This window comes from Phacochoerus africanus, chromosome 16 (assembly GCF_016906955.1).
Source record: "Phacochoerus africanus isolate WHEZ1 chromosome 16, ROS_Pafr_v1, whole genome shotgun sequence".
NCBI classification, from domain to species: Eukaryota; Metazoa; Chordata; class Mammalia; order Artiodactyla; family Suidae; genus Phacochoerus; species Phacochoerus africanus.
Genome location: NC_062559.1, coordinates 5,164,314 through 5,189,131, shown reverse-complemented (window position 1 = coordinate 5,189,131; position 24,818 = coordinate 5,164,314). Strand labels below are relative to the sequence as shown.

General features: G+C 41.6%; 1 protein-coding gene across 6 annotated transcripts in view; it reads right to left on the bottom strand.

Moving 5' to 3' along the window:
* The window catches only part of KMT2C (lysine methyltransferase 2C), a 286,669-nt gene that overhangs the window by 99,100 nt on the left and 162,751 nt on the right, over window positions 1–24,818 (bottom strand). For all 6 annotated transcript variants that reach the window (XM_047762929.1, XM_047762935.1, XM_047762930.1 and 3 more), the window contains exons 10-14: window positions 13,342–13,511; window positions 12,457–12,608; window positions 11,137–11,250; window positions 10,069–10,146; window positions 6,757–7,469 (exon numbers count right to left, since the gene is read on the bottom strand). In XM_047762929.1, the coding sequence (XP_047618885.1) occupies window positions 6,757–7,469; window positions 10,069–10,146; window positions 11,137–11,250; window positions 12,457–12,608; window positions 13,342–13,511 (1,227 nt within the window). The remainder of the gene's footprint in view (window positions 1–6,756; window positions 7,470–10,068; window positions 10,147–11,136; window positions 11,251–12,456; window positions 12,609–13,341; window positions 13,512–24,818) is intronic.

Below are 24,818 nucleotides of genomic sequence, written 5' to 3'. Positions count from 1 at the left end.
CTGCATATTTTATCTTCAAGTTCTGGGACGGGTCACCGTGCCCCTCGGCACTCCCTCCTGTAAGAGAGGGTCGCCTCCCTCGATGGCCTGCTGCAGCCGTCCACTGCTCTGTGCTGCTTCCTCACCTGCCCCCCAGGCCCTTCTCCACACGGCAGCCAGAGGGGCTTCTAAGCCATGGAAATCTGACCAAGCAGGGCACCACTACTCTGTTCTAAACCTCCAAAAGCCCTGCAGTACCCTTAAGTCGAACCATTCCCACTGCCTCTCTTCAACTTGTGGCACCTCTCAGTGCCACGATATCCGAGCTACCCTGGCTTCCCCGCCAACCTCCACACATGCCGGGCTCTGCAGCCCTGGGGACCCACCGCCTCTTGACAGGCCTTCCCCAGCACTCCAAGTGAACCACCGTCTCCCTTACCACAGCTTAGCATCTTCTTCTAGAATATTTGAGAGCTTCATGAGAAGCCACCCTGCCCACTTCACGCCCTGATCTGTTAAGGAAGCATTCTGCTCGGCATTCATTCAAAACGTCTGCATTTTCCCTAGCAAGTGCTTTGGCACACATGTATGCATAAATGCATCAATAAACACTGTACTATGATAAAAACACACCAACTCCACCAGTTATCGCCTAAAATCTTGGATTTCTTCACCTATAAAATCATTACCAATCCAGTCAACACACTCTTAAACTATCTACAAACGGAATTAAAATCAAGATGGTTAAAAAAATGCAACCATCAGGACAAATCAAGTTACAAAGAGAACTCAATAGAAGCAATGTGCTCTCCAATCCCACAGAAACTTAAAAACACTACTTGGCAGAGAATGAATTAGATTCCAACAGTAATTACGGAACCCTCACTGTTTAAAGGTGGTGTTAACACTTGTGCTCTGAGGCCCATTTCTCAGGTAAACTTAGCAACCTAGTAAACGACATAGCTGTTAGAGGACCGAGACCAGGGCTATGGAAACACAATGCCAGCTGGATGACAGACTGCTGTGGGCATCTTCCTCTTAGAAGCCAAAGCCCGCTGCTGGCTGCCAAATATGATCGGTGCCGTAACAGGAGCCCAAGAGTGGTCCAGAGAGGCTACGGTGTCTTCTGGGCAGAGTCACACGTCCAAGTCCTAAGTCAACCTTAAGCCCACCCGCTCACAATACACTATGCACCCCAGTATTGCTGCCAGGGGCAGAGTATGACTTGGAGAAAAGAAAGGGTGCAGAGAGAGTAGAAGGAAGACGTCCAGGAAGAGAAACTGAAAACCCAAGCTTTTGTGACTTGCTTTTTTGGTACATACATTCACTCATGTAACATTACAGCTATTAGAGCAAACCCTTCCTTCTTACGAATTACAAAATTCTTTTAGCACAAATAAAACTGAGTTCAGCATCAAAGAAAACAAAAAATCTAGTCCTGATAGTGATATGATAAGACTATATAAGTACAGAAATAAGTGTTGCCAGCTTTAGCCTTCAGTAATTTAAGAATATGAATTTGGCAGGTGCTAGCAATCATTTTGGAAGCAGCTTAAAAAATAGAACAGGCACAAGAAAACCAAGAGAGATATCTGATACTTCCAATCCAAATGTGTTGAGGCTTGACACCCCAAAGGGCTAGACATGTTTTGGGATGAAGACTACAGTTTCTCTGTAGTGTAGAGCAGTGCTTCTTGGACTTCAGGCTGCATGAGGACCTTCCTAAACAGACATTTTCGCCCAAGTTAAGGTGGGGCCTGAGATTCAAGCCTAACAACCTCCCAGAGGACACCGACGCTCCTGGTCGGAAGGTCACAATGTGGGCACCTCTGCAAACACGCCGAAGCCTGTAAGCCTGCACTGAGTCCTTCCTCTTGCCCGTTCTACTGGCCCACCGCTCCCTAGGTTTCCTCTCCTGCCACAGGCATCCCGCACACTGTCAGTAACAGGCAGCGTAGTTCTAAAATCTGTGCTACCATTACGTGACTCTGGACTTGAAAACCTCCGACACACTGCGGCCAGGGCTGGACTCTGTCAGGCCTGCAGTTATTCTCACTGGCACAGCTCTTTAGAAAGAGTTATCCACCGGCTGTGCTTCGGGAGCCCTCCAGGGCCATGTTTATGAACACATGACTACTGCATCCTTCTCAAGTGTTGGCTTTCACATAATAGCTGCATTATTCCGCAACTCAAGAAAGAAAGCAGAGCAGCAGCACCATTTGCTAGAGGTCAGGGGTTTTGTATGTTTTATCATTAAACCCTAACAACCATCTAACGGAATTTTATGAATGAAGAAATCAAGAGTTCACAAGGCAACTGGCTTGGTGTCCCACAGACAGTAATGGAAAAACAAAGCTTTGAAGCCAACCAGTTGCACTATGAAAATGTTCATACCGAATTTATACTCATCGATCTTTCTTAATGTCTATTAATTACAGTACAAATACATACAAAATACAAATAGTAAAAACACTACAAAATAATTACTAAAAGTCACTTTGTAAAAAGGTAGAAGGTATGTGGAAAAAAATCATGTTGGCATCTACTCCATATCTTTTATTTCTCGTTTTCATTAATAAATAGATATATATCCTCTTATTTCTTAGACTAGAGAATATATACCTATTTACTGATGAAAATGTTTTTAATAGGTTCTAAGACAAAGTGTCAGATACGTAGGTTTTGGAGTTCCCATTGTGGCTCAGCAGTAATGAACCCGACTAGTATCCATAAGGATGTAGGTTCGATCCTAGGCCTCACTCGGTGGGTTAAGGATCTGGCGTAGCCGTGAGCTCTGGCGTAGGTCAGCACCTACAGCTCCGATGCGACCCCTGGCCGGGGAAGGTCCCTTAAAACAAAACAAAACAAAGAGAGGTAGGTTTTAAGTCATAGGTATCTAAGAAGGACAATTACAACTACTAGGGTTATTTCCTTGAACGAGTATCACTGTATAGACACGATATGCAGGTGCATCAGGTTAAGGACCCAGCATTGTCACTGTTGTGGTGTGGGTTTGATCCCTGACCTAGGAATGTCTAGATGCCGTGGGCATGGCCTAAAAAAAAGGAATATTTCAAAATCCAAACTTATTTTAAAGCTGGATATGAAATAACTTATCTAGAACTGAATCTCTCCATTTTTGGACAATACGATTTAATTAAAAAAAAAAACCCACAAATAATACCCCCAAAAATATCAACAATGCTTCTTACTAAAAGGTTTATGTTTACAAACCAGAAATGGAAGGAAGAAAAGAGAAGGACAGAGGGACAGGGAGGGAGGGAGGAAGGGATTGCTTAAAATTAAAATTAATTGTTAATGAAACTGTAACCCTCTACAGCTCACCACTGGAGGCCTGTTCTGCTGTCATGAGAACAGATTATGAAACTGGTATGTTAAGCTGAAACACTTCATTTAAGGTGCTACTGCAGTACATAAGCACATTATAAGACTCTAGGGTTCTTAATAAACTAAATTGATGAAAAATAAATCCAGTTCACAGTGTAATGGCAAAGTGGTTACTAGTGAGGTACTATTTTTGGAAACCTACTATATGGAAGAAATTTCACCTTTTCTATGGGAATCTCTTGACTGATACCAGTCTTAGAAAGTATGTCAATTCCTAAGCTCTCTACACAGGTGACATTAGCAACAACCAGCAAGGGGTGGAAAGGTACAGCGGAGAAAACGTTCTTAGAATTTGAAAGTTATCAAAATATACTTAGAGTACTTATGTTCTAAGAAGTTTTCTTTAAATATTTAAGAATTCTTTATGCCGCAGGAGCGGCCCAAGAAATAGCAACAACAACAACAAAGACAAAAGACCAAAAAAAAAAAAAAAAAGGAGTTCCCGTCGTGGCGCAGTGGTTAATGAATCCGACTAGGAACCATGAGCTTGCGGGTTCGGTCCCTGCCCTTGCTCAGTGGGTTAACGATCCAGCGTTGCCGTGAGCTGTGGTGTAGGTTGCAGATGCGGCTCGGATCCCGCGTTGCTGTGGCTCTGGCGGAGGCCAGTGGCTACAGCTCCGATTAGACCCCTAGCCTGGGAACCTCCATATGCTGCAGGAGCGGCCCAAGAAATAGCAACAACAACAACAACAACAACAAAAAAGACAAAAGACAAAAAAAAAAAGAATTCTTCAAGAAAATATTTCTAGGAAAACATTTCATAGAAGATTTAATGCAACACTTCAATATGATCATGAAAGCAATTAGCATATGAGTGTCTAGGGTAGAGTACAGCCATTTTTCACTGAATATTTTCCCATAAAATAAAATGACGCCAGTACGGTAAGTCAAACTCTTCTCGAATTCATACTCTCCAGAAAAACAGCAGTATGTCAACCAGCTTTGAAGCACCAAGTGAAGGTTGCTTCCTACACAACTAGAACCAAACTAACTGGGGAAGGGCAAGGAGGGTGGCTGGCCCACCAGCAGCCGTGAGATTAGCAGCAACTCGGGAGGTAGTAATGAGGCAGGGGCAGGTAAATGGAAAGTAGAAAAAGATCAGAATTGAACAAGAACATACAGCAGAAGCAAAAACAAGTATTAGGACATGGCTCATATGAAATGGGATGAACCTGGAAAAAACATATGTATATAACACACTGACACACACACTATTTTGGAACACAGGTCAACAGAAAAACAATCTTAATGGCTTCTCAGCTGAAACAGAAGTCTCTAAACAAGGAAATATACCAATAAAATTTAACAGGAAAATTTATGATGCAATATCCTTAAAGAAGGTAAATATCTGAATCAAAATTAAATCTGAGATTCAAATTTCCATTACTAAAGTCTGTGCAGAGCCAAGACTACATAATTATGCTATTCAATAAAAGAAAATTTTAAAAAGTAAAGATAGGAGTTCCCATCGTGGCGCAGTAGTTAACGAATCTGACTAGGAACCATGAGGTTGTGGGTTCCATCCCTGCCCTTGCTCAGTGGGTTCAGGATCCAGCATTGCTGTGACTGCAGACACGGCTCAGATCCGGCATTGCTTTGGCTCTGGTATAGGCCGGTGGCTACAGCTCCGATTTGACCCCTAGCCTGAGAACCTCCATATGCCGCCGGAGCAGCCCTAGAAAAGGCAAAAAAATTAAAAAAAAATTTTAAAAAAAGTAAAGAGAAAGAGAACTAGTTTGAGTAGAAAAATCAGCCTTGGCAGAAGAGAAAATAAGTATCAAGTAAAATACTTGGAGAGGAGTCCCCGTCGTGGCGCAGTGGTTAATGAATCCGACTAGGAACCATGAGCTTGCGGGTTCGGTCCCTGCCCTTGCTCAGTGGGTTAACAATCCGGCGTTGCCGTGAGCTGTGGTGTAGGTTGCAGACGCGGCTCGGATCCCGCGTTGCTGTGGCTCTGGCGGAGGCCGGTGGCTACAGCTCCGATTAGACCCCTAGCCTGGGAACCTCCATATGCCGAGGGAGCGGCCCAAGAAATAGCAACAACAACAACAACAACAACAAAAAAGACAAAAGACAAAAAAAAAATACTTGGAGAAAGGCATATACAGAGTGTTTGCTTTTGCTGCATGTCTTTGCCATGGAGAGATAGTTATAAATCCCACGTGGCAAGTCCTTTGCTGCTATCTCTAAAGAATAAAATACATCCTACCGTGACTTAAAGGAGACTAATTTGCATGTTAAAGTTCAATTTAACTTTTCTATCAACCTTACAACTCCAAAATTAGATGAGCAAGACGAAGATATTATTATTCCTATAAGAAGTTAAACTCCAATCACTGAAAGCAATTTAAATCATGAGACTTAAAACTCCAAATCACTTTTGTGACTACACACTTTTGCACTGTCTGAAATCTTGCTATTTTATTAAAAACTTCATAAAGTAGAAATTTTGTAGAATACATAATTCTTAGCAATGGAATCTTCACTGGAATCCCACGGAAAAAGATCTGGAAACTTACCCTTCAAGGGGAGAGTTCGCACAACTTAAAACTAATATGGGAAGAGCTCCTTTCACTTCCTTAGTATCGGTAATATAATTCTAAGATCTTTTTGATGAAAGCATTGAAACAACGCCCTTTTAAAAAAGTTAACAATTTATGGCGTTCCCGTCATGGCTCAGTGGTTAGTGAACCCGATTAGCAACCATGAGGATGCCGGTTGATCCCTGGGTTGGGGATCTGGCGCTGTGGTGAGCTGTGGTAAGCTGTGTGGTATAGGTTGCAGGCGAGACTCAGATCCTACGTTGCTGTGGCCCTGGTGTAGGCGGGCAGCCACAGTTCCAATCGGACCCCTAGCCTAGGCACCTCCATATGCCGCAGGTGCAGCCCGGAAAAAAAAAGGAGCCCCCCCAAAATAAATAAATTAATTAAAAAGTTAATTAACAGAAAAAAATGAAAATGAGATCTCCCTGCATGAAAAACGTCCTCAGTAAATCTTGATGCTTAAGCAGGTAAAAACATGCACAATAAAAAAATAAATATATTTGAGGGGAAAAACAAATGCTAGTTACACTGCACCCAAACGTTCCCCCTTTTTTTAAGGCTCTATTGTTACTATGGCATAGAGCTAAACATTTTTTTTTTTTAAGTGTTTTCTATTACAACTAAAATCAAGTAAATTGCATTTGTATGTCTCAACTAAGCTAAAATTCCAGTAAGAGCACGTCCAATTTAATGAATTAGTCTTCATTAACAGTCCCACCTAAAGACAGAAAACTGCCCTCCAAACCAGAGCCACCCAGACACCACAGCTTCTGTTTTACTAACTGCTCCAAAGTCTCTTCCGTCAGCATCACTAAAATCACCGTACCTGCTTGGACCGAGGTCTACCAGGAGAAAACTTTCTTTTGGTAATAGCTGGTTTGCCCATGCCAATTTTTGGAGTGACTGAGATGTAAGTTGTTGGCATGATGTTTCCAACAGAAGCACTGAGAGCTGAAGGGTAACCGTGCAGCACGTCATGGGAAGGCAAGTCTGAAGAAAGTGCTGGAATGGAAGACGCATTTGCCTTGCTCAAGTCCGCTGCTGCTGAAAAGGATGACTCCGTCTCAGACGGTAATTTCACAGATTTGTCTTCCTGGCATAAACCGTCTTTCACACAACTCTCCACTGCAGGAGCCATTTCAAAGTCCACAGAAGCCGTAGAAGGTTCGGAATTTTCTTTCTGTCCCGTTTCGTCTTGTACCCTTTCTAGAGTGCACTGTTCCTTTGAACATAAAGAACTATCCCCACACGGGGGCTCGATGGTTTCTGGCGGAACAGTGACAGGTTCCATGACGATGGCTGCAGGTCTGGATTCTTCTGTGGATGCAGCCGCTTGAGGTTCCTCTAACAGCAGTTTCTCCGGCTGCACGTGGATCTGGGGAGCAAGGACTTCCACGCTTTCTGTCACGTCCATCCTGTTTTTATTTTGATCTTCACCACAAGCATGCAGCCCTTTAGAGGACATTTCCATTTTTTCACTATCACCTTCACGAGAAATCTGATTTTCCAATTCAGGATTCATTTTATCTGGGGATGGGTCTAGAAAATTTGAAATATCTATTATGTCAATGTACATCTGAATTTTAAAATTTCTGAGTAGATATAAAACATTCACCTGTCTTTTACGTCTATTTAAATGCCTACAGCTCTATGACTTAAAAATAATAGGCTTGGGGAGAAAAAGAGTGGGAGAGGAACCTTCCCAAACAGGCTGAAAACCGTGCCTTAAATCAAAAAGTAATCATTGAGAACGGCAATTAATAAGTTAGCAAAAGCCAGCAGTACCCACTGTGGGGCACTGGGTTAAGGATCCAGCAATGTCACAGCTGTGGCTTGGACTTGATCCCTGGCCCAGGAACTTGCATGTGTCACGGATACAGCCAAAATAATAATAGTAGTAATTTTTTAAAATTTAGCAAGGGCCAAAACACACTAGGGTTTATGGATTAGAATCAGTCAGATCTGAAAGCCTACAAAAACACTGCCTTAATAGGATCCCCAGAGTTTCAGGTAAATTTTGCTAATATGAAAACGGAATTAATTTCTAATATAACCACTGTACCTAAAGGATTTAAAACCTTGTAGGTGAGGTTACACTCATTTCACAGCAAGGAAAAGGAGGCTGAGTAATATTAATCATTTGTCCAAATTTAAAAGTAAAGCTCAGTCTAGAATATAAAAATTTTTGCATTAAGCAGACACATCAGATGTAACAAGGCTTCTATGGACTCAGATGAATAGTGACTATAGATAAAAAAGACACATTTTGCTCAGCTATGCCTGCTAACATAATCAAAACATTTTTTGGATACAATTCTTGATCTTCCTCATCATCTATAACCAAATAAACATCCCAGCAAATCAATAAACATAATTAGATATCCAGCATATCTACAGTCATTGACCAGTACAGTTTAAAGCAGGGTACAAGTTAAACCCCCTTATTTAAGAGAGAGGATAGAGGTACAATTGCGATGAGCCCTGAGTGGCGCTATAAAGTAAGACTAGTGAAAACAGAAGGCACATTTCAAATGCCACCGAGGTCATTTCTAAGGTCCACTAATAAAGACATTAATTTCCTTATTTATATTTATCATGGTGATTGAAATCCATATGTATGTTCTGGTATCAAAATGAAACCTTCTCATCCCTGCTTTAACTGGAAGATTATAGTTAAAAAAAAAAAAATCTAATAACATTTGATCACACTAAATTTTTCTTTCTTTTTTTTTTTTTGTCTTTTTAAGGCTGTACCAGAGGCATATGCAGGTTCCCAGGCTAGGGGTCCACTCAGAGCTGTAGCTGCCAGCCTACACCACAGCCACAGCAACCCTGGATCCAAGCCGCGTCTGAGACCTACACCACAGCTCATGGCAACGCCAGACCCTTAACCCACTGATCAAGGCCAGGGATCGAACCTGCACCCTCATGGATACTAGTCGGGTTTGTTAATTGCTGAGCCACAACGGGAACTCCTGCACTAAATATTTTTAAACACAAAAATACTTCAAAATCACTTAATATTTAAAAAGTAGAAAGAGATTTTTAGGAGTTCCCCTTGTGGCTCACCAGGTTAAGAATCCAACTAGTATCCACGAGGATGGGGTTTCAATCCTTGGCCTCGCTCACTGGGTTAAAGGATCTGATGTGGCTTGGATCTGGCATGGCTGTGGTTTAGGCTCACAGCTCCAGCTCCAATTCGACCCCTAGCCTGGGAACTTCCACATGCCACAGGTGCAGCCCTAAAAAGACCAAAAAAAAAAAAAAAGATTTTTAAAACAGAAAATGCACATAAACGAAGTAAATATTTACAGGTTAAAAACCAAAAGCATCATCATTTGAGTGACTCAGTTGAGAACGAACATGTCTTTACGCTACATGAAGCCGAAATGATATACTAACAGAGGCCAACTACCTCGAGAGTCTCTGACAAAGAGGAACATGTGCAATACGCACACAGAACACGATCTGATCCTTTCACCTCTGTGCCACACAGGAGGATTCAGATAAAAAGGCACACAGGCTCTATTTCTTTTTTAATTTTATGGCTGCACCTAAGGCATACAGGAATTCCTGGGCCAGGGATCGAATCCAAGCCACAGCTGCAGCAAGGCTGGATGCTTTAACCCACTGCACTGGGCCAGGGATCGAATCCAAGCCACAGCTGCAGCAAGGCTGGATGCTTTAACCCACTGCACTGGGCCAGGGATCAAGGCCGCCCCTCCACAGCGACCCAAGCCACTGCAGTCAGATTCTTAACCCACCATGAAGGTGGGAACTCCTCACAAGCTCTATTTCTGCTTTAGAAATTCACTGCCACTGTTTTCAAGAGAAGGATCACTTAACCTAAGGATTTCATCAATTACCATAATGTGAAAATAGCAACAGTAAACGATTCTTTGGTGGGCATCAACTTGAAAGTTTAACTTCACGGACAATGTCGCAGGGTGTTCCTTGGTGGCTCAGTGGACTAAGGATCCAGCATTGTCACTGCCATGGCACAGGTCTGATCCCTGGCCTTGGTTTGGGTGGCCTAAAAAGCCCCCAAAACAAACCAGAAAATGACTCGAATCTGAATAGCAGCTCTAAGGCAGTATGTTGCAACCATTGAATAAAATAAGATGAGCATGGCTCTCACCAGAAATGAGAAGTCCACGTGTGTCAGGGCTTCCTGGTTGGTCACTCCTCTGCGGCTCTCCAGGGCGGGGCTGAACAGCTGTGAACAACACATCTATGGAACCTCCAGCAAGGAGTCAAAATTTCTCTACTACTGCCTTCTCAACGATAATTAGAGCAAGGTATTTATCTTACTGCCAAATGCCAATTTCCAATATAAGCACAAAACATCCTGTTATGATTCATTTTTAAGTAGACTATGAAGATGAAATTAGGAATCTGATTCTATACTGTGATAAGATTTATTATTAGAGTTGCCTTATTTTCCTTCACTTTGACATCTTCAGGAAGAATACTTTTCTTTTTGATAGGCAAGAAATAGATTTATTAGGATAGGATGCTTGTGAGAGATGCAAGCGGGCAGGCAAGGAAGCTCTGCTGAAGTATAGTTTTTAACGACAGTTGTTAAATATAAACCTAACCTCAAAAAATCTCAAGGGTGTTTTATGTATACACTTAATCTACATAACATACAGTCCCACACACAATCCCACTGACTTTGAGGTGAGACCAAGATTAAATTTAGTAAGTAGTTTTCCCCAATGCGGCTTCTCATTAATTCCAGATGCTCAAGGACAACAATAGCTATTATCAATATTGCAAAAAGTTTAAGTGAAATAGCATTGAAATAACTGAAATAACCCTCAGTAGGACTGCTACGATGACCTGAAACAATCAATTTTTCATGATCTCAGCACGAAACATCTCACAATCAGCAACAGCTCTTGTTACTAATTCTAACTAAAGAAAGTGCTTTTTAATGAAAATTACTTGATACCCAAACAAAATATATATCTATGATTAAGTCTAGATTACAGCTGAACTACAAATATGTACATGCCCTTTCCCCAATTAACTTCTGTCTAAGGTTATTCTACTGAGAAAGGCTCCTCTCTAAATAATTCCCCAGAGGGCTGTCTTGGCTAGTTTTTATTAGGGTACTCAAGTTTTAAGAGGTGTTCGCACAGCCTGTCGACACAGACATTTTCTTCCAAGAATAGACTGCACCCACTGTCGAACCCACTCTTACCATCTGGAACAATTCCAGGTATGGACGCCTGGCCACAGGCATCTTTATTCACCGCTCGCTCCAGAAACACCACCTGGTCTTCGGGGCCTTCGACTTCCATGTCATTGTTATAATCTGAACAGAAAAGTATTTATCCTTTATCTAAGAATTTAGTTTTACTAAACAAGTCCACAATTACTACTTTGCTCTCATGAGGGTCAATGATCCCTCAAGATGCCAAATTTCTCTAGATTTTTCTATTTTAAACCAAATATACATACATTTTTTAAAAGATGGAAAATATACTGAGTTACAAGGTAGCTGGATACTCCCAACTGCATACTGGCGGCATACTGAAGACAAAGCGTTCGTCACCAAGATGGGTGTGTTTAACCCCCTCGTGGATGATCAAACAGGACTTCCGCCACTCACGTGGGTGAAAAGGGAAAACAATCTGATCAGGAGGTCTGCTCCCTTTACGATCTAAGACTCTTGCTATTATGTTTATAAGCCACAGGGCACTAATAAAAGTACCGGAATAAAACGCTGGGCTCGAGAGGGGGGAATTAACATTAAAAAGACATCATGAGGACTTTCCTTGTGGTACAGTGCGTTAAGAATCTGGCATTGTCACTGCAGCGGCTTGGGCTGCTGCTGTGGTGTGGGTTCGATCCCTGGCCCAAGAACTTCCACATGCCACAAGCACAGCCGAAAAAAAAAGAGAGAGAGAGAGACCGCACGCGCGCACCAATCAAACTAAAATCTGTTTGGAGTAAAATAACCCAGAATGTGAAGTGCAAACTGGTCATATAGCCAAACAGGAAGGAACCTGCGCTGCTGGCTCAAAACACACAAGTGGAGGGAACTCAGAATTAGAAGAAGAGCTGTACAGAAGGCAGACTGGGTGATGGCCAGCCGACTCAGAGATGACCATGATCACCCGTTACAGAAACTAAAGATAAGATGGGATCTGAGGAGTTCCTGCTGTGGTGCAGCGGAAACGAACCGACTGGGAACCATGAGGTTGCGGGTTCGATCCTGGGCCTTGCTCAGTGGGTTAAGGATCCGGCGTTGCTGCGAGCTGTGGTGTGGGTCGCAGACGAAGCTCGGATCTGGCGTTGCTGTGGCTGTGGCATAGGCCGATGGCTACACCTCCGATTTGACCCCTAGCCTGGGAACCTCCATATGCCGTGGGTACAGCCCTAAAAAGGACAAAAGGCAAAAGAAAATAAAAAGAAAAAAGATGGGAGCTCATACACAGGATTCCTTCATTATTACTAAAGCGACGTACTGGTGCCCGACTCGCACAGCATCATAAAAAACACGAATTCTCCAATTTACCTGCAGTGAGTTCAGCCATCTCCACCTCATCCCCTGGCTGTAACGGGTCCATCTCAGCTGCTAAGTGTTTACAATACATACAGATGTACTCTTCCTTGAGCTGAGAGTCCAGGTCATGATCTATTGGTTTGTCACATTCTAAGTGAACCCATCTGTGACGATAAATATATTTAAATAAAATCCTCTAACTTAAAGACAAATGAACAGCTAGGAAGAGAGCTAACTGCTGAAAAACTAGATACAGGAAGGAGTAAGGATGGCAGAGAGAGATCATAGGCGTTAGCAACTGAAGCTTTTCCGAAGGGTCCAGAAAAGGAGCTGCCATTGTTGGATGTCATTAAAGGTGTTGAAGAGTTCCCGTCGTGGCTCAGGAGAAACGAATCCGACGAGTCTCCATGAGGACGCAGGTTTGATCCCTGGCCTCGCTCGGTGGGTTAAGGGTCCGGCAGTGCCGTGAACTGTGGTGTAGGTCGCAGATGCAGCTCAGACCTGGTGTTGCTGTGGCGTAGGCTGGAGGCTACAGCTCCAATTTGACCCCTAGGCTGGGCACCTCCATGTGCTGCCAGGGCAGCCCTTAAAACAAACAAACAAAAAAGGACAAAAAAAATAATACAGGAGTGGATATATTCTTTCAAAACATATTTTTAAATTATTTCTTCCTTACTTTTCCCTCTTAATGCTTGTTTCTGGTCTTGTCTGGTTTTCTGCCCACCTCATACGCCTCTCAGACTCATTAAAGCAAAATTCCATCCATAACAGCCCTTAGTACTAAAGGATTACTAGTGGAATGACAAAAGCCTGGACCTCAAAGACAAATGGTAGAGCAGGAAATCTCATGGAGAGCAGGACTGACAAACACATTATGGAATAAGGACGTCTTCTTACCTTTTGCACATATTACAATGGAGCATGTCTTTCTGCAGTTCTGGATGGTAGCACTTCCCACAGAAAGGACATAAGTTATCCTGCTGTTGGTAACAACTGTCACATACCAGGCAATTGTGGTGCCACTGAGGACTAGACCGCGTGCCACACTCTACACATACTCTGCAATTCTAAACACCAGGAAAAATGAAAACAAAAACAGTCTGTTATGCATTTGTACTGCAGTTCTGGTGTAAACCTTTTTTAAAATCAATGAAACATTTGTAGATTATACATTAAGCTTTAATTTTTCTGACACTCATTTAGGGTATATGTTTTTGAAAAAGCAGTTTGTTTCAAACATCTGATGAGACCGCACTCGATTTACACTAAAACCTCTAGGAAAGTGTAAATAGGGGAGAGAGACATCCAAGAAAGCATAAATAGGGAAGGAAGAAAACCGAGAATGCAGCATTCCAAACTTCAAAAAGAAATGTATTCCAGAATCAGGAAGGAGCTTGTGTTGAGTAAATCTACTCACTCCCTACTGTGGAAACAAAATGGTCCTGCTAGAGAATTTCATTTGTTTATATGGGTAGCTTAGAAACTTAAGAATTCACACCAAGAAAATACCATGACCCACTGCAAGTGATTTGGTGTCTGAAATTATGAAAATAATCACTCATCATCAAAATCCAATTACAGCTTTTCACATTTTCAGAACAGAGAATGGCATGACCCTAGCAAAGCAGAACTGTTTATGATATGCAAGGCCAGCCAGCGGCCTGGGAGCCAACCTGCTTTAAAATCCTGGGCACAAGGCTGGTGGTCTGTGGGGCTCTCATTACCCACCCCATCACCCCACCCTTCCCATCTAAAACACCAATGAAAAACTTGATCTTTCTGAGCTGCTGGTTTGATATGAAAGAGACACTAAAAAAGAGAAACTAGCGTGAATCAAAGGTCAGCTTAAGTCTTAGAGATTTAAAACGGATACACTCACAAATACTCACACCAAAGTCCTGAATAAAATTTTAGCAAACCAACTCAAATAATAAACCATGTCCAAGCAGAGTTTATACAAAGAAATGCAAGGATGGTTAAATACTGGAAAATCTAATAATAAAATTTAACATATCATTAGGCCTGAGGAAAGACGTTAAATTATTTCAACAGATGCTGAAAATCTATTTGGAAAAAAATTAAAACCCATTCCTAGTTTAAAAAAAACAAACTAGGAATGAGAAAATGAAAATGAATGGGTATTTCCCTCATGTGATATACACACATACTTCAATTCTAAAGCCAACATCTTATTTGATTGGGGAACCCTAGAGGCAGTCCCACTAAAATCAGAAACAAAGCAAGGATGCCTACTATCTCCAATAGTGTATAACATGATTCTGAATCAATGTAAACCCTGAAACAAATGAAAACAAAGGCAAATAGGAAAAAGAAGAACTAAAACTCTATTTGTAAATAAGATAGTACACTTGGAAATCCTAAAGAATCTACCATAAATTTAATGAAAGAATTTAACAAAGTAGCAGGCTATAAAATTAGCAATGAAAAGTCAACAACAGAATTCACATACACAAACAGTAACCAGTTAAAAGACAAAATGAATGAGGAAAATCCCATTTATAACAGCAACAAAATAGATGTCTGAAATCTAAACGCAGAAAATTAGAAAACATTCCTAGAAGACACGAAACTAGACCTGAATAAAAGCAAAGACATACCTTGTTCTTAGTTAAGATGTCTTAACATCAAGATGTCACTATCAATGAATAAATTTAAAATGACTCTAATGAGAAGTCCAGTAATATTTTTCATGGAGCTAGATCGACTGAACCTAGAGTTAATATGGAAAAATAAACACGAGAACAACTAGGAAATCTATGAAATAGAAAAGCTCTGAAGCTCCAAAACTACCAAATACTGCAAAGCCTTGATAACTAAAAACAGAATGGTATCAGCTCATGATGTCAGAGCAATGAAACAGACAAGAAATAAACCCACTAAATCTACTGCGCCAGTCCAGCATCTTAAGTCACTAGGGCAAAGACTGTCTTTTTAGTGAATGGATTTCGGACACCTGGAGAGCCCAGCCCATTGGGAAAAGAGAACTCACACCATATAAAAACTTCCACTCCAAAGGGATTAGAGACCTAGGTCTACACGTACAAAGTAAACTAATACAAAAACTATAAGAAACTATGAATTATCATATAACCTCAGCATAAGGAAACCTGAACTCAAATTTTTAATTTGAACTCAAAAATCCAGAGGCAATAAAAGATTAATAAACCTGGAGTTCCCATTGTGGCGCAGTGGTTAACGAATCCGACTAGGAACCATGAGGTTGCAGGTTCGGTCCCTGCCCTTGCTCAGTGGGTTAACGATCCGGCGTTGCCGTGAGCTGTGGTGTAGGTTGCAGACGCGGCTCGGATCCCGCATTGCTGTGGCTCTGGCGTAGGCCGGTGGCTACAGCTCGGATTCGACCCCTAGCCTGGGAACCTCCATATGCCGTGGAAGCGGCCCAAGAAATAGCAACAACAACAGCAATAACAACAACAACAAAAAGACAAAAAAAAAAAAAGATTAATAAACCTGACTACATAAAAATGAACTTTTGCATAGCAAAATATAACAAAGGCAAATAACTGGAAGGAAATAACACACTGGAAAATCATGTAACACAGCTTAAAGGCTTTATATCCTCAATATGTAAGGAACTCTTAAATCAGGGGAGGGGGAAGCAAAAATCTCCAAAGATAACAGGCAAAACACAAGAACAGATAACACACAAAAAGAGGTAAAAATAACCCTTTAACATAGGAAAAAATGATCAACTTCGCTCAAAAGAGAAGTGAAAATTAAACTACATTGGGTAACATTTTCCACTCATAAGACAGGCAAAAAAACCAAAAGCTGAACCTGACACCCCTTGACCAGACACCTTTTGGCAAGGATGCAGAAAAGAAGTTCTCTCGCCCTTGAGTGGTGGCAACTCAAACTTCCACAAGACCCATGAAAGGGAATTTGACAATATCTAACAAAACTGCATGTGCATTTAGCAACCCCCAACCCAAGCCAGTCATCCCACTTCCTAGAATTTTTTTCTGGACATTCACTCCCAATAATTCAAAACACCATATGCCAAAGTTACTGACTACCAAATGTACAATATTGGAAACTACCTATATATTCGAGCATAGGATATTGGTTGATTAAAACAGTTCAGATAAACAATGGAGGAGGTTAAAAAAGAAAAAAAGGAATGAGGCTCTATGAACTGATATGAAGTGACTTCCAGATTTTCAGTAAAAAAAAAAAATCAACATGTAAAAGAACATATGTAATATATATATATAATAAAAAAAGGAAAAACATAAATATATTTGATTATTACCAAAAAACACAGGAAGGATAAACCAGAAAATTTTTAAAGCATGTTAATATACCATGTATTTTCACAAATTACATCAAGGAATTTCCACCATGCCTCAGCAGGAACGAATCTGACTCGTATCCATGAGGATACAGGTTCACTCTCTGGCCTCGCTCAGTGGGTTAAGGAAAGATCCAGCATTGATGTGCGCTGCGGTGTAGGTCACGAACGCAGCTCGGATCCCGCACTGCGGTGGCTCTGGTGCAGGCCGGGGGCTACAGCTCCGATTCTACCCTTAGCCTGGGAACCTCCATATGCCACGGGGTACAACCCTAAAAAGACAAAATAAATAAATAAATAAATTATTTATATATATATATATATATATATATATATATATATATATATATGTATTAAACCAATTTTTAAAATGGGGAATTAAAAAAAATAACCCAGAAGCTTCAAGAATAAAAGGCAAAACCCAAGGACTTACTGTACAAGAACAGGTAAGATGGAATGGGAGAAGGCAGGGAGCTCAGCGGGAGGGACGGGGATTGGAGGCACTGGTGGTGTAAACACCTTATTTATGAGTGACGTACACGTGTGAGCAGACGCACACTTATGTGTTTATTTGTACATGTGTGTAAGTATATATATATATATATGTGTGTGTCGTCTACTGACAAGGCAAAGACGTAAACCCCCCATGGAAATGAGCGCACCTAGGATCCAACCTCCACTAAAGGAACCCGGCCTGTTTATAGCAGAGAGAAGTGATTCCAAGGCTGGGCAAGAGGAGGTTTAACACGATTCTGAAAAATCCTATCCCCAGAGACACAGGAGCCAGCTTGAAAAAGCTATCAAAAGCAAAATGGGACAATTTGAGCACAAATTAGGTACAATAATTCGTTATAACACGAGTCAATACTGAAACTCTATAATTTTCACATGTGAAACACGGCAGGGTTCTTGCTTACAACAGAATGCAGAGGGCTGACTGGCAAATGTGAAGTTAGAAAGCACCATTTTACAAACAGGTAAAATCTCTATCAGCCATTGGTTTCTAAATCTTGAAGAAAATTTTGAGGAGCAGAGATATTTGCATGGTCTCAAAGTGTCTCCTCACATACTGCTTTATTAGACACAAGAGAGAAAGAGAAAACAGTGGAGAAACTTGAGAGCAGCTTGATCAGATTATCAGAATTCACATCACCCGTGCGGGAGAGGAAAGCAGCAGGAGCATTCAGCTGAGCCCCTGAGGCGGGCCCACCATCACTTAAACAGTATTTGGCCGAGAATGAATAACTCTATATAATCATGAGGAAATATCAAAGACAAGACGAGGAAAGATACTATTTTTAAAAAACCTCAATATATGAAGAAAAACTCTACTCTTCAAAAATATCAACATCAAAAAACAAAGAAGGGAGTAAGAAATTTTCCAGATTAAAGGAGTCAAGAGGGATGGAAATGCTATAAACTTGGGTTGTGATGATGGTTGTTCAACTATAAATGTAATAAAATTCATTGAGTAATTTTAAAAAAAGGAGTCAAAAGATATGACATGACAAGTAAATGGAATACCTGGCCCTGAACCAGACCCTGGAGCCCACATGGAAGGAAATGTTACATACCAGGCGTTAGGTCAAGCAACAGACTGAAGCGTGGATGGGAGATGAGACAGACTGTTGTAAATGGGGTGCTAACCGTGCTAGGAGAATGTCGTTACTAGGAAACACCCATGTAAGTATCTACAGGTAAAGGGAACACAACCTGTGTAACTTACCCTCCTGTGGTTCAAGGCAAAAAGATATACGGGGGTTTGGTGGGGGCGGGGGGAGGAGAGCAAAGGCATGGATGATAATGCTGAAATCTTGACAAGAGGTGAATCTAGGCAAACAGCATAAACGTATGATTTTTATTTTTCCAACTTTTAAACTCTGAAATTATTTCCAAATTAAGCCTTTTAAAATGCGTAATAGAGAGTTCCCTGTTGGTCTAGTGGTTAGGATTCAGCGCTTTTCATCACTGTGGCCAGGGTTTAACCTCCAGTCTGGGAACAGAGATCCCATGCCAAGTCTCTGCATGGCACAGCCAAAAAACCCCCATAATACACCAACACAACGGCATTCCAGAGAAACGGAGAAGACACCTAGCGGACAATGACTGGTCTGTGACAAAGCTCCTGAAAAGAGCGCCCTCAAAAAAAAAAAAAAAAAAAAGCAGCGTCTACTACCCTGACACCCCCAAGAAGGCACACATGTTGCCTGCATCTCAGCTTCCACCACAGGGTCTGACTCCAAATGTTAAATGAACAAATTATGACTGAAGGCGATAAAGAACTGAAAAACCTGAACAGTAGAGAAAGAGTATCATTCTCAGAGGAAAAGCGTTCCCATGAAAAACCTCCATGACGACTGAACACCTCACAGCATCGTCCCACGAAACCCGACTCCCCTGCCAGGTGAGCACCCTTAACAGCCTCCACTCGATGAAACCAGGGGGACCGAAGTCCAGCAACGTGCCAAAGCTCCTGTACTCAGCAACTGGAGAAGCCGAGCTGTGACTCCACAGCCTAATCCTTCTAACCGCATCATGATGCCTCCACAGAAGAGAATAAAACACACACACTAACCATTCACAGACTCAGGAATATTATAAATAATTCCGTCATGTGAAAGAGAACAGCAGACTATTATGGAAAGCAAAGTAGTAAGGGAGAACAAAAGGAAGGCAGAACAACCTTGAGAAATAAACCTGGGATTGTGAACACATTTTCTAAGACAATGAAAACCTTAACGATGATGATAATGAACTAAAGCAGGAAACACAGTGATCTGGAAATCACTAAAGAGAAATCATTAAAGAGAATGTAAAGAAGGTAAATATTTTTAAAAAAGAAAAAGGCCCAACACTTCTCTAGACCTTCTCCCAGGGCCTGAAAGCAGAATGGCAATGTTCTAGTCGAGGGTAATTAGGGTAAAACAGTGATACATCCTGGAAACAAACCCAAAGAACTGACAAAAATAAAGACATCATGGCTCAAGCAGAAAAAAAGGAATATAACTAAGCAGACTTAAAAAAAAAAAAAAAAAAGGAAGAAAAACTTGGAACACAAAGCTTTACCACACTATGTTCTTACAGTAGTTTGAAAACAACATTCTCTTTCAGATACACAAAATTCCAGAAAGGTGACAATTCTTTTATAGAGGTGTACAACCAAGTTTCCAAAATATTAGGGGTGACATGAGACTGGAATTTATAGAGAAGATATACTTAAAAAAAAAAAAAAAAAGGGACATGGTTTACAGTCTGGGTTAAGACGGGAGGGGAAAAACTGAAAAGAAAATTTCTAATTTCTTCATTTTTAATGAGAAGTGGGAGGGAAAATTATTCTCAACATTTACAACTTAACATTAATAAATTAAGATTCTAAATAGCGGAGTTCCCGTCGTGGCACAGTGGTTAACGAATCCGACTAGGAACCATGAGGTTGCCGGTTCGGTCCCTGCCCTTGCTCAGTGGGTTAACGATCCGGCGTTGCCGTGAGCTGTGGTGTAGGTTGCAGATGCGGCTGGGATCCCGCGTGGCTGTGGCTCTGGCGTAGGCCGGTGGCTACAGCTCCAATTCGACCCCTAGCCTGGGAACCTCCATGTGCCTCGGGAGCGGCCCAAGAAATAGCAAAAAGACAAAAAAAAAAATTCTAAATAGCAAATTACTGCAGGAAATAAAAGGAACAGAAAAAAAAGACAGGAAATTTAAAAAAAATTAGTTGTCTTAAAAATAGCCAAGCATTTCAATTACATCCATCAACCTAAACTCTTGACCACTGGAGTTCCCGTCGTGGCTCAGGGATTAGCAAACCCCACTAGCATCCATGAGGATTTGGGTTCATCCCTGGCCTAGCTCAGTGGGTTAAGGATCTGGCATTGCCGAGAGCTGTGGTGCAGGTTGCAGACTCGGCTTGGATCTGGCGGTGGTGTAGGCTGGCAGCTATAGCTCCGATTAGACCCCTAGCCTGAGAACCTCCATATGGCGCATGTGCGGCCCTAAAAAGACAAAAAGACCATAAATAAATAAATATTTGATTACTAAACCTTCTGAAAGGTACAGTTAAAATGTCACACAAGGATCAAAAATAAAAAGATGTGACAAGATCACAATCAACTGGTAAATTAAAACCCGATGTGGCCATACTGTCAGGCAAAGCAAAATATCCAGTCCCTCCCCCAAAAAAGAATTACACGGAATAAAGAGAATAGTTTTACACTGATAAAAAACCTAATATATCCACCCTAGTCTGACCTACTTGCTAATAAGCAACATAAAATAATATTCTGGTAAAAAGAACTTTAAGTAAAATGCAAGGAGAAATTGCTATGAGAAATTGTCGTGGTCAATTTTAACTACATCCTACTATGCTGTTGAATCAAATAGTCAAAAAAATAAGGAAAAAGAACTTTGTCTAATTAAATGAAATAAACACAGAAATTCCCATTGTGGCTCAGCAGTAATGAGCCCAACCAGTATCCATGAGGATTCATTTGATCCTTGGCCTTGCTCAGTGTGTTAAGGACCTGGTGTTGCTGTGAGCTGTGGTGTAGGTTGCAGACTCAGCTCGGATCCCTAGTTGCTGTGGTATACAGCAGCAGCTGTAGCTCCAATTAGGCCCCTAGCCCGGGAACTTCCATATGCTGCACCTGCAGACCCACAAAAAGCAAAAAAAAAAAAAAAAAGAAACAAACAACGAAAGAAAGAAACACAACATCTTAAAAAGTCACTATTTCAAGCATCCAAATATATATCTTCTAGAAAACACTAGTTAAATGATTAAATACAATTAAAACAGATATTAACATGTTTAAGCACAACCTAAAAAATTCGAAATTCTAAAATCTAAAATCTTTATCTAAATTAGGTCAGATATCCACACATATAAAGTTACCAAAGCAACAAATACGAAGTCGAAGCTATAATCAAAAGTATATATAGTCTTAAAATATCCTTTTGTCCTCAGAGAAATAAAGAACACGAATTACGAACTCAACTACCTACTTCAGAAAAGTAAAAAGGCAAGTAGAAGCGCGGCAGCAGAGAAACGAACATACACCGTAAAATCCGTCGACAGCAGGTTTTCTCTTTAGACCTACAGCCAGGCCGAGAGAAGACGCCAAAGCGCAGGGTTTCGGCAGCCCGGACGACGGCTCCCGGGCGGGCGGCAGCAGCGCGACCCCCCTCGGCCCTCAAGCCCCTCCCCCGGCTGAGCGCGGGGCCTCGAGGGCTCGGTTCCCGGGCGGAAAGGCCCCGCCCCCCAGGGCCCCGCCCTCGGGCCTAGAACCCGAACGCTCCGCCGGCAGGTTCCAGGTGCAAACGCTCATCGCGGGGGGGGGGACGGGGATGCGGCGCAAAACTGCGCGGGCGCCTTCTCCCACCCCTCACCACACTCCATCCGGGGGCCTGCCACGACAGGGCCCCTTCCCAGGAACCTCGGATGAGGGCAAACCCCACCACCACCGGCTCTACGGCCAGCCAGCGCCTCCCTCCCGCAGGCTGCTGGGGCAGAAGCCTTGGGCTGGAGCCACCTGGAAGCATGTGAGCCCAGCTGCCAAAAGAGCCTCCTGCAGGCAGTAGCGGCCTTGAATTCCACGACCACCTCCGCCACCGCACTCCATCCCACCCCTCTTGAAGACGCCGAGAACACAGGACAAACCGAACTCAAGAAGGGCAGAAGTAGCAACAGGACGAGAAAGTGAGGATGCGGGAGAACACAGGTATTCTCGGGTTCTAGATGTTTTCTGAGAACTCGAAACCTTTTAAAGAAATGTTAATTATAAAAATTTAATACAAAATTTAACTGCCATGGACTTCCTGCTGTGGTACAATGGGATCTGCGGCGTCTTGGGAGCGCTGGGACGCAGGTTCAAATCACGGCCCAGCATAGTGGGTTAGGGATCCCGCATTGCTGCAGTTTAGGCTTAGGTTGAAACTGCGGGTGTGGATCTGATTCCTGGCCAGGGAACTCCATATGGCAGGGGGTGGTGAACATAGAAAAGAAAAAACAAACAAACAAAAACTTTTTAAACTGCATTAAGCATTTGTATTTATTGTATTAGTCCCAAGTGCTATCAAAGACACGTGAAAGATACAAGATTTTCCATAGTAAAATCGTGGTAAAAAGCATGAGAAGTCTCGGTGGCACAGGGATAACGCCGCAGCAGCAGCATCCACAGAGCAAGGGGATTCTTCACACACACAAACTGACAACAGAAGCTGCACACAGCACACCAGTAACTTGTAAAGAGGAACTTATTTCAGAAATAATTGGATTTATTACAGATTTCAGTTGCACCACTGTGCACCTGTGAACAAAAAGCTTTACAGAATTTTGAGTGGCACTTCATTACATCTCATGTTCAAGGAACTGCTTGTTGGCACTTTGAGGTCTGATTGCTCTGAACTAGTAAACACAATCGTGGCATTATCAAACAATTTCTATACAAATACTTATACAAAAGGCATTCTATGAACATTATTAAAGACAAAGAAAAAACTTGTGCAATGAACTGGACCTGAGAAAGTATCTTTCTTTTAAACCAGGTCTTGGCAATTTAGATTCAAAGCAAAATTATTTGTTAGACTAAATTAACATTTATTTTCTAAATTCTATTTACTTTTATTTTTTTTAAAAGTCAGTTCAATTAGCACAGATTAAAGAAGTTTATACCTAGCTTCATGTCTATTCTATAAAATTAAGAAAATAATAAACTCAGCCCAGTGATATCAGGGGTAGGTAGAGATGGCTCATGGATCTAGAGTCTTTAGTTTCTTAGGATCCAGATCCTAACAGAGATGAAAGTTAGATTAATGAATATACCTTATCTAGTCTAGGGAGAAAAGCACTGTTACTCAAGTATAGTATGATATCACAGGGAGCAGAATCTATTGAATAAAGCATTACAATGTAAGATAGGAAACCTGATGGAGTTCCCATCGTGGTGCAGTGGTTAACGAATCCCACTGGGAACCATGAGGTTGGGGGTTTGATCCCTGGCCTCGCTCAGTGGGTTAAGGATCCAGCGTTGCCATGAGCTGTGGTGTAGGTCACAGACCCGGCTTGGATCCCGAGTTGCTGTAGCTGTGGCGTAGGCTGGTGGCTACAGCTCCGATTCGACCCCTAGCCTGGGAACCTCCATATGCCACGGGTGCAGCCGTAGAAAAAGAAGAAAAAGAAAAAAAAAAAGATAGGAAACCTGAGTTTGTCTCCATTCTGCTCTAAAATTAGTAAACTTGGAAAATTCACTTAATCACTAGTTTCTCACCAGTTCTTAGTATAGAATTTATTAGTTTACCTGTATAGATTTCAAAGGAAGCAAATTAAAACTGTTTTTATGACTGACTCATCCTAGAGAATATTCATAGTAAATATCTTCCCAACAGAAAAGAAAATCAGTTTTATTCAGTCAGTTGGGAATTAAAGGTGAACTTGAGTTATTCTTCCCTTCTTCTTTCACTTTAAGAATTTAAATATTTTGTGCTTCCATGGACAGATAACTGTTAAATTTGTTGTTGTTTACTTGGTACTATTATAACTCTAACCAACAGGTAGAGCTGTGAGCCAACCTACAGCATTAGACATACAGGTGACAGAGCCTCAATAAACTCCTCAGAAGTTTAGAGAAGCCTGAATGAAATGCATCAAGGTCGTAAAGATGCAAATACCAAAACAGATGGAAAAGAGGAGAATCACAATTATGAAAATCCCCACAAAAAATTTAAAACAGCTCAAGACACATCTTCAAAGTGCCCCACCAAGCAGAAAGACTAACGAAAGTTTTAAAAATGTCTACAGATCCTCTCAAAACCCAAAAAAACTTTACACAGTCTCTTAAAAAACTGACAACTAAGTCAACACTTACTACCACATACACACACAACATGAACCCAAGTATTTAATACAAGTTTATACCTAAATACATACACATATATGTACATATAAAATCACAGTAAAATCACCTAAAAGCCAGGTTGATCAAAATGCAGTTTATTTTGGGGCCGAAGACCTAAACAGACCTTTCTCCAAAGAAGACATACAGATGGCCAATAG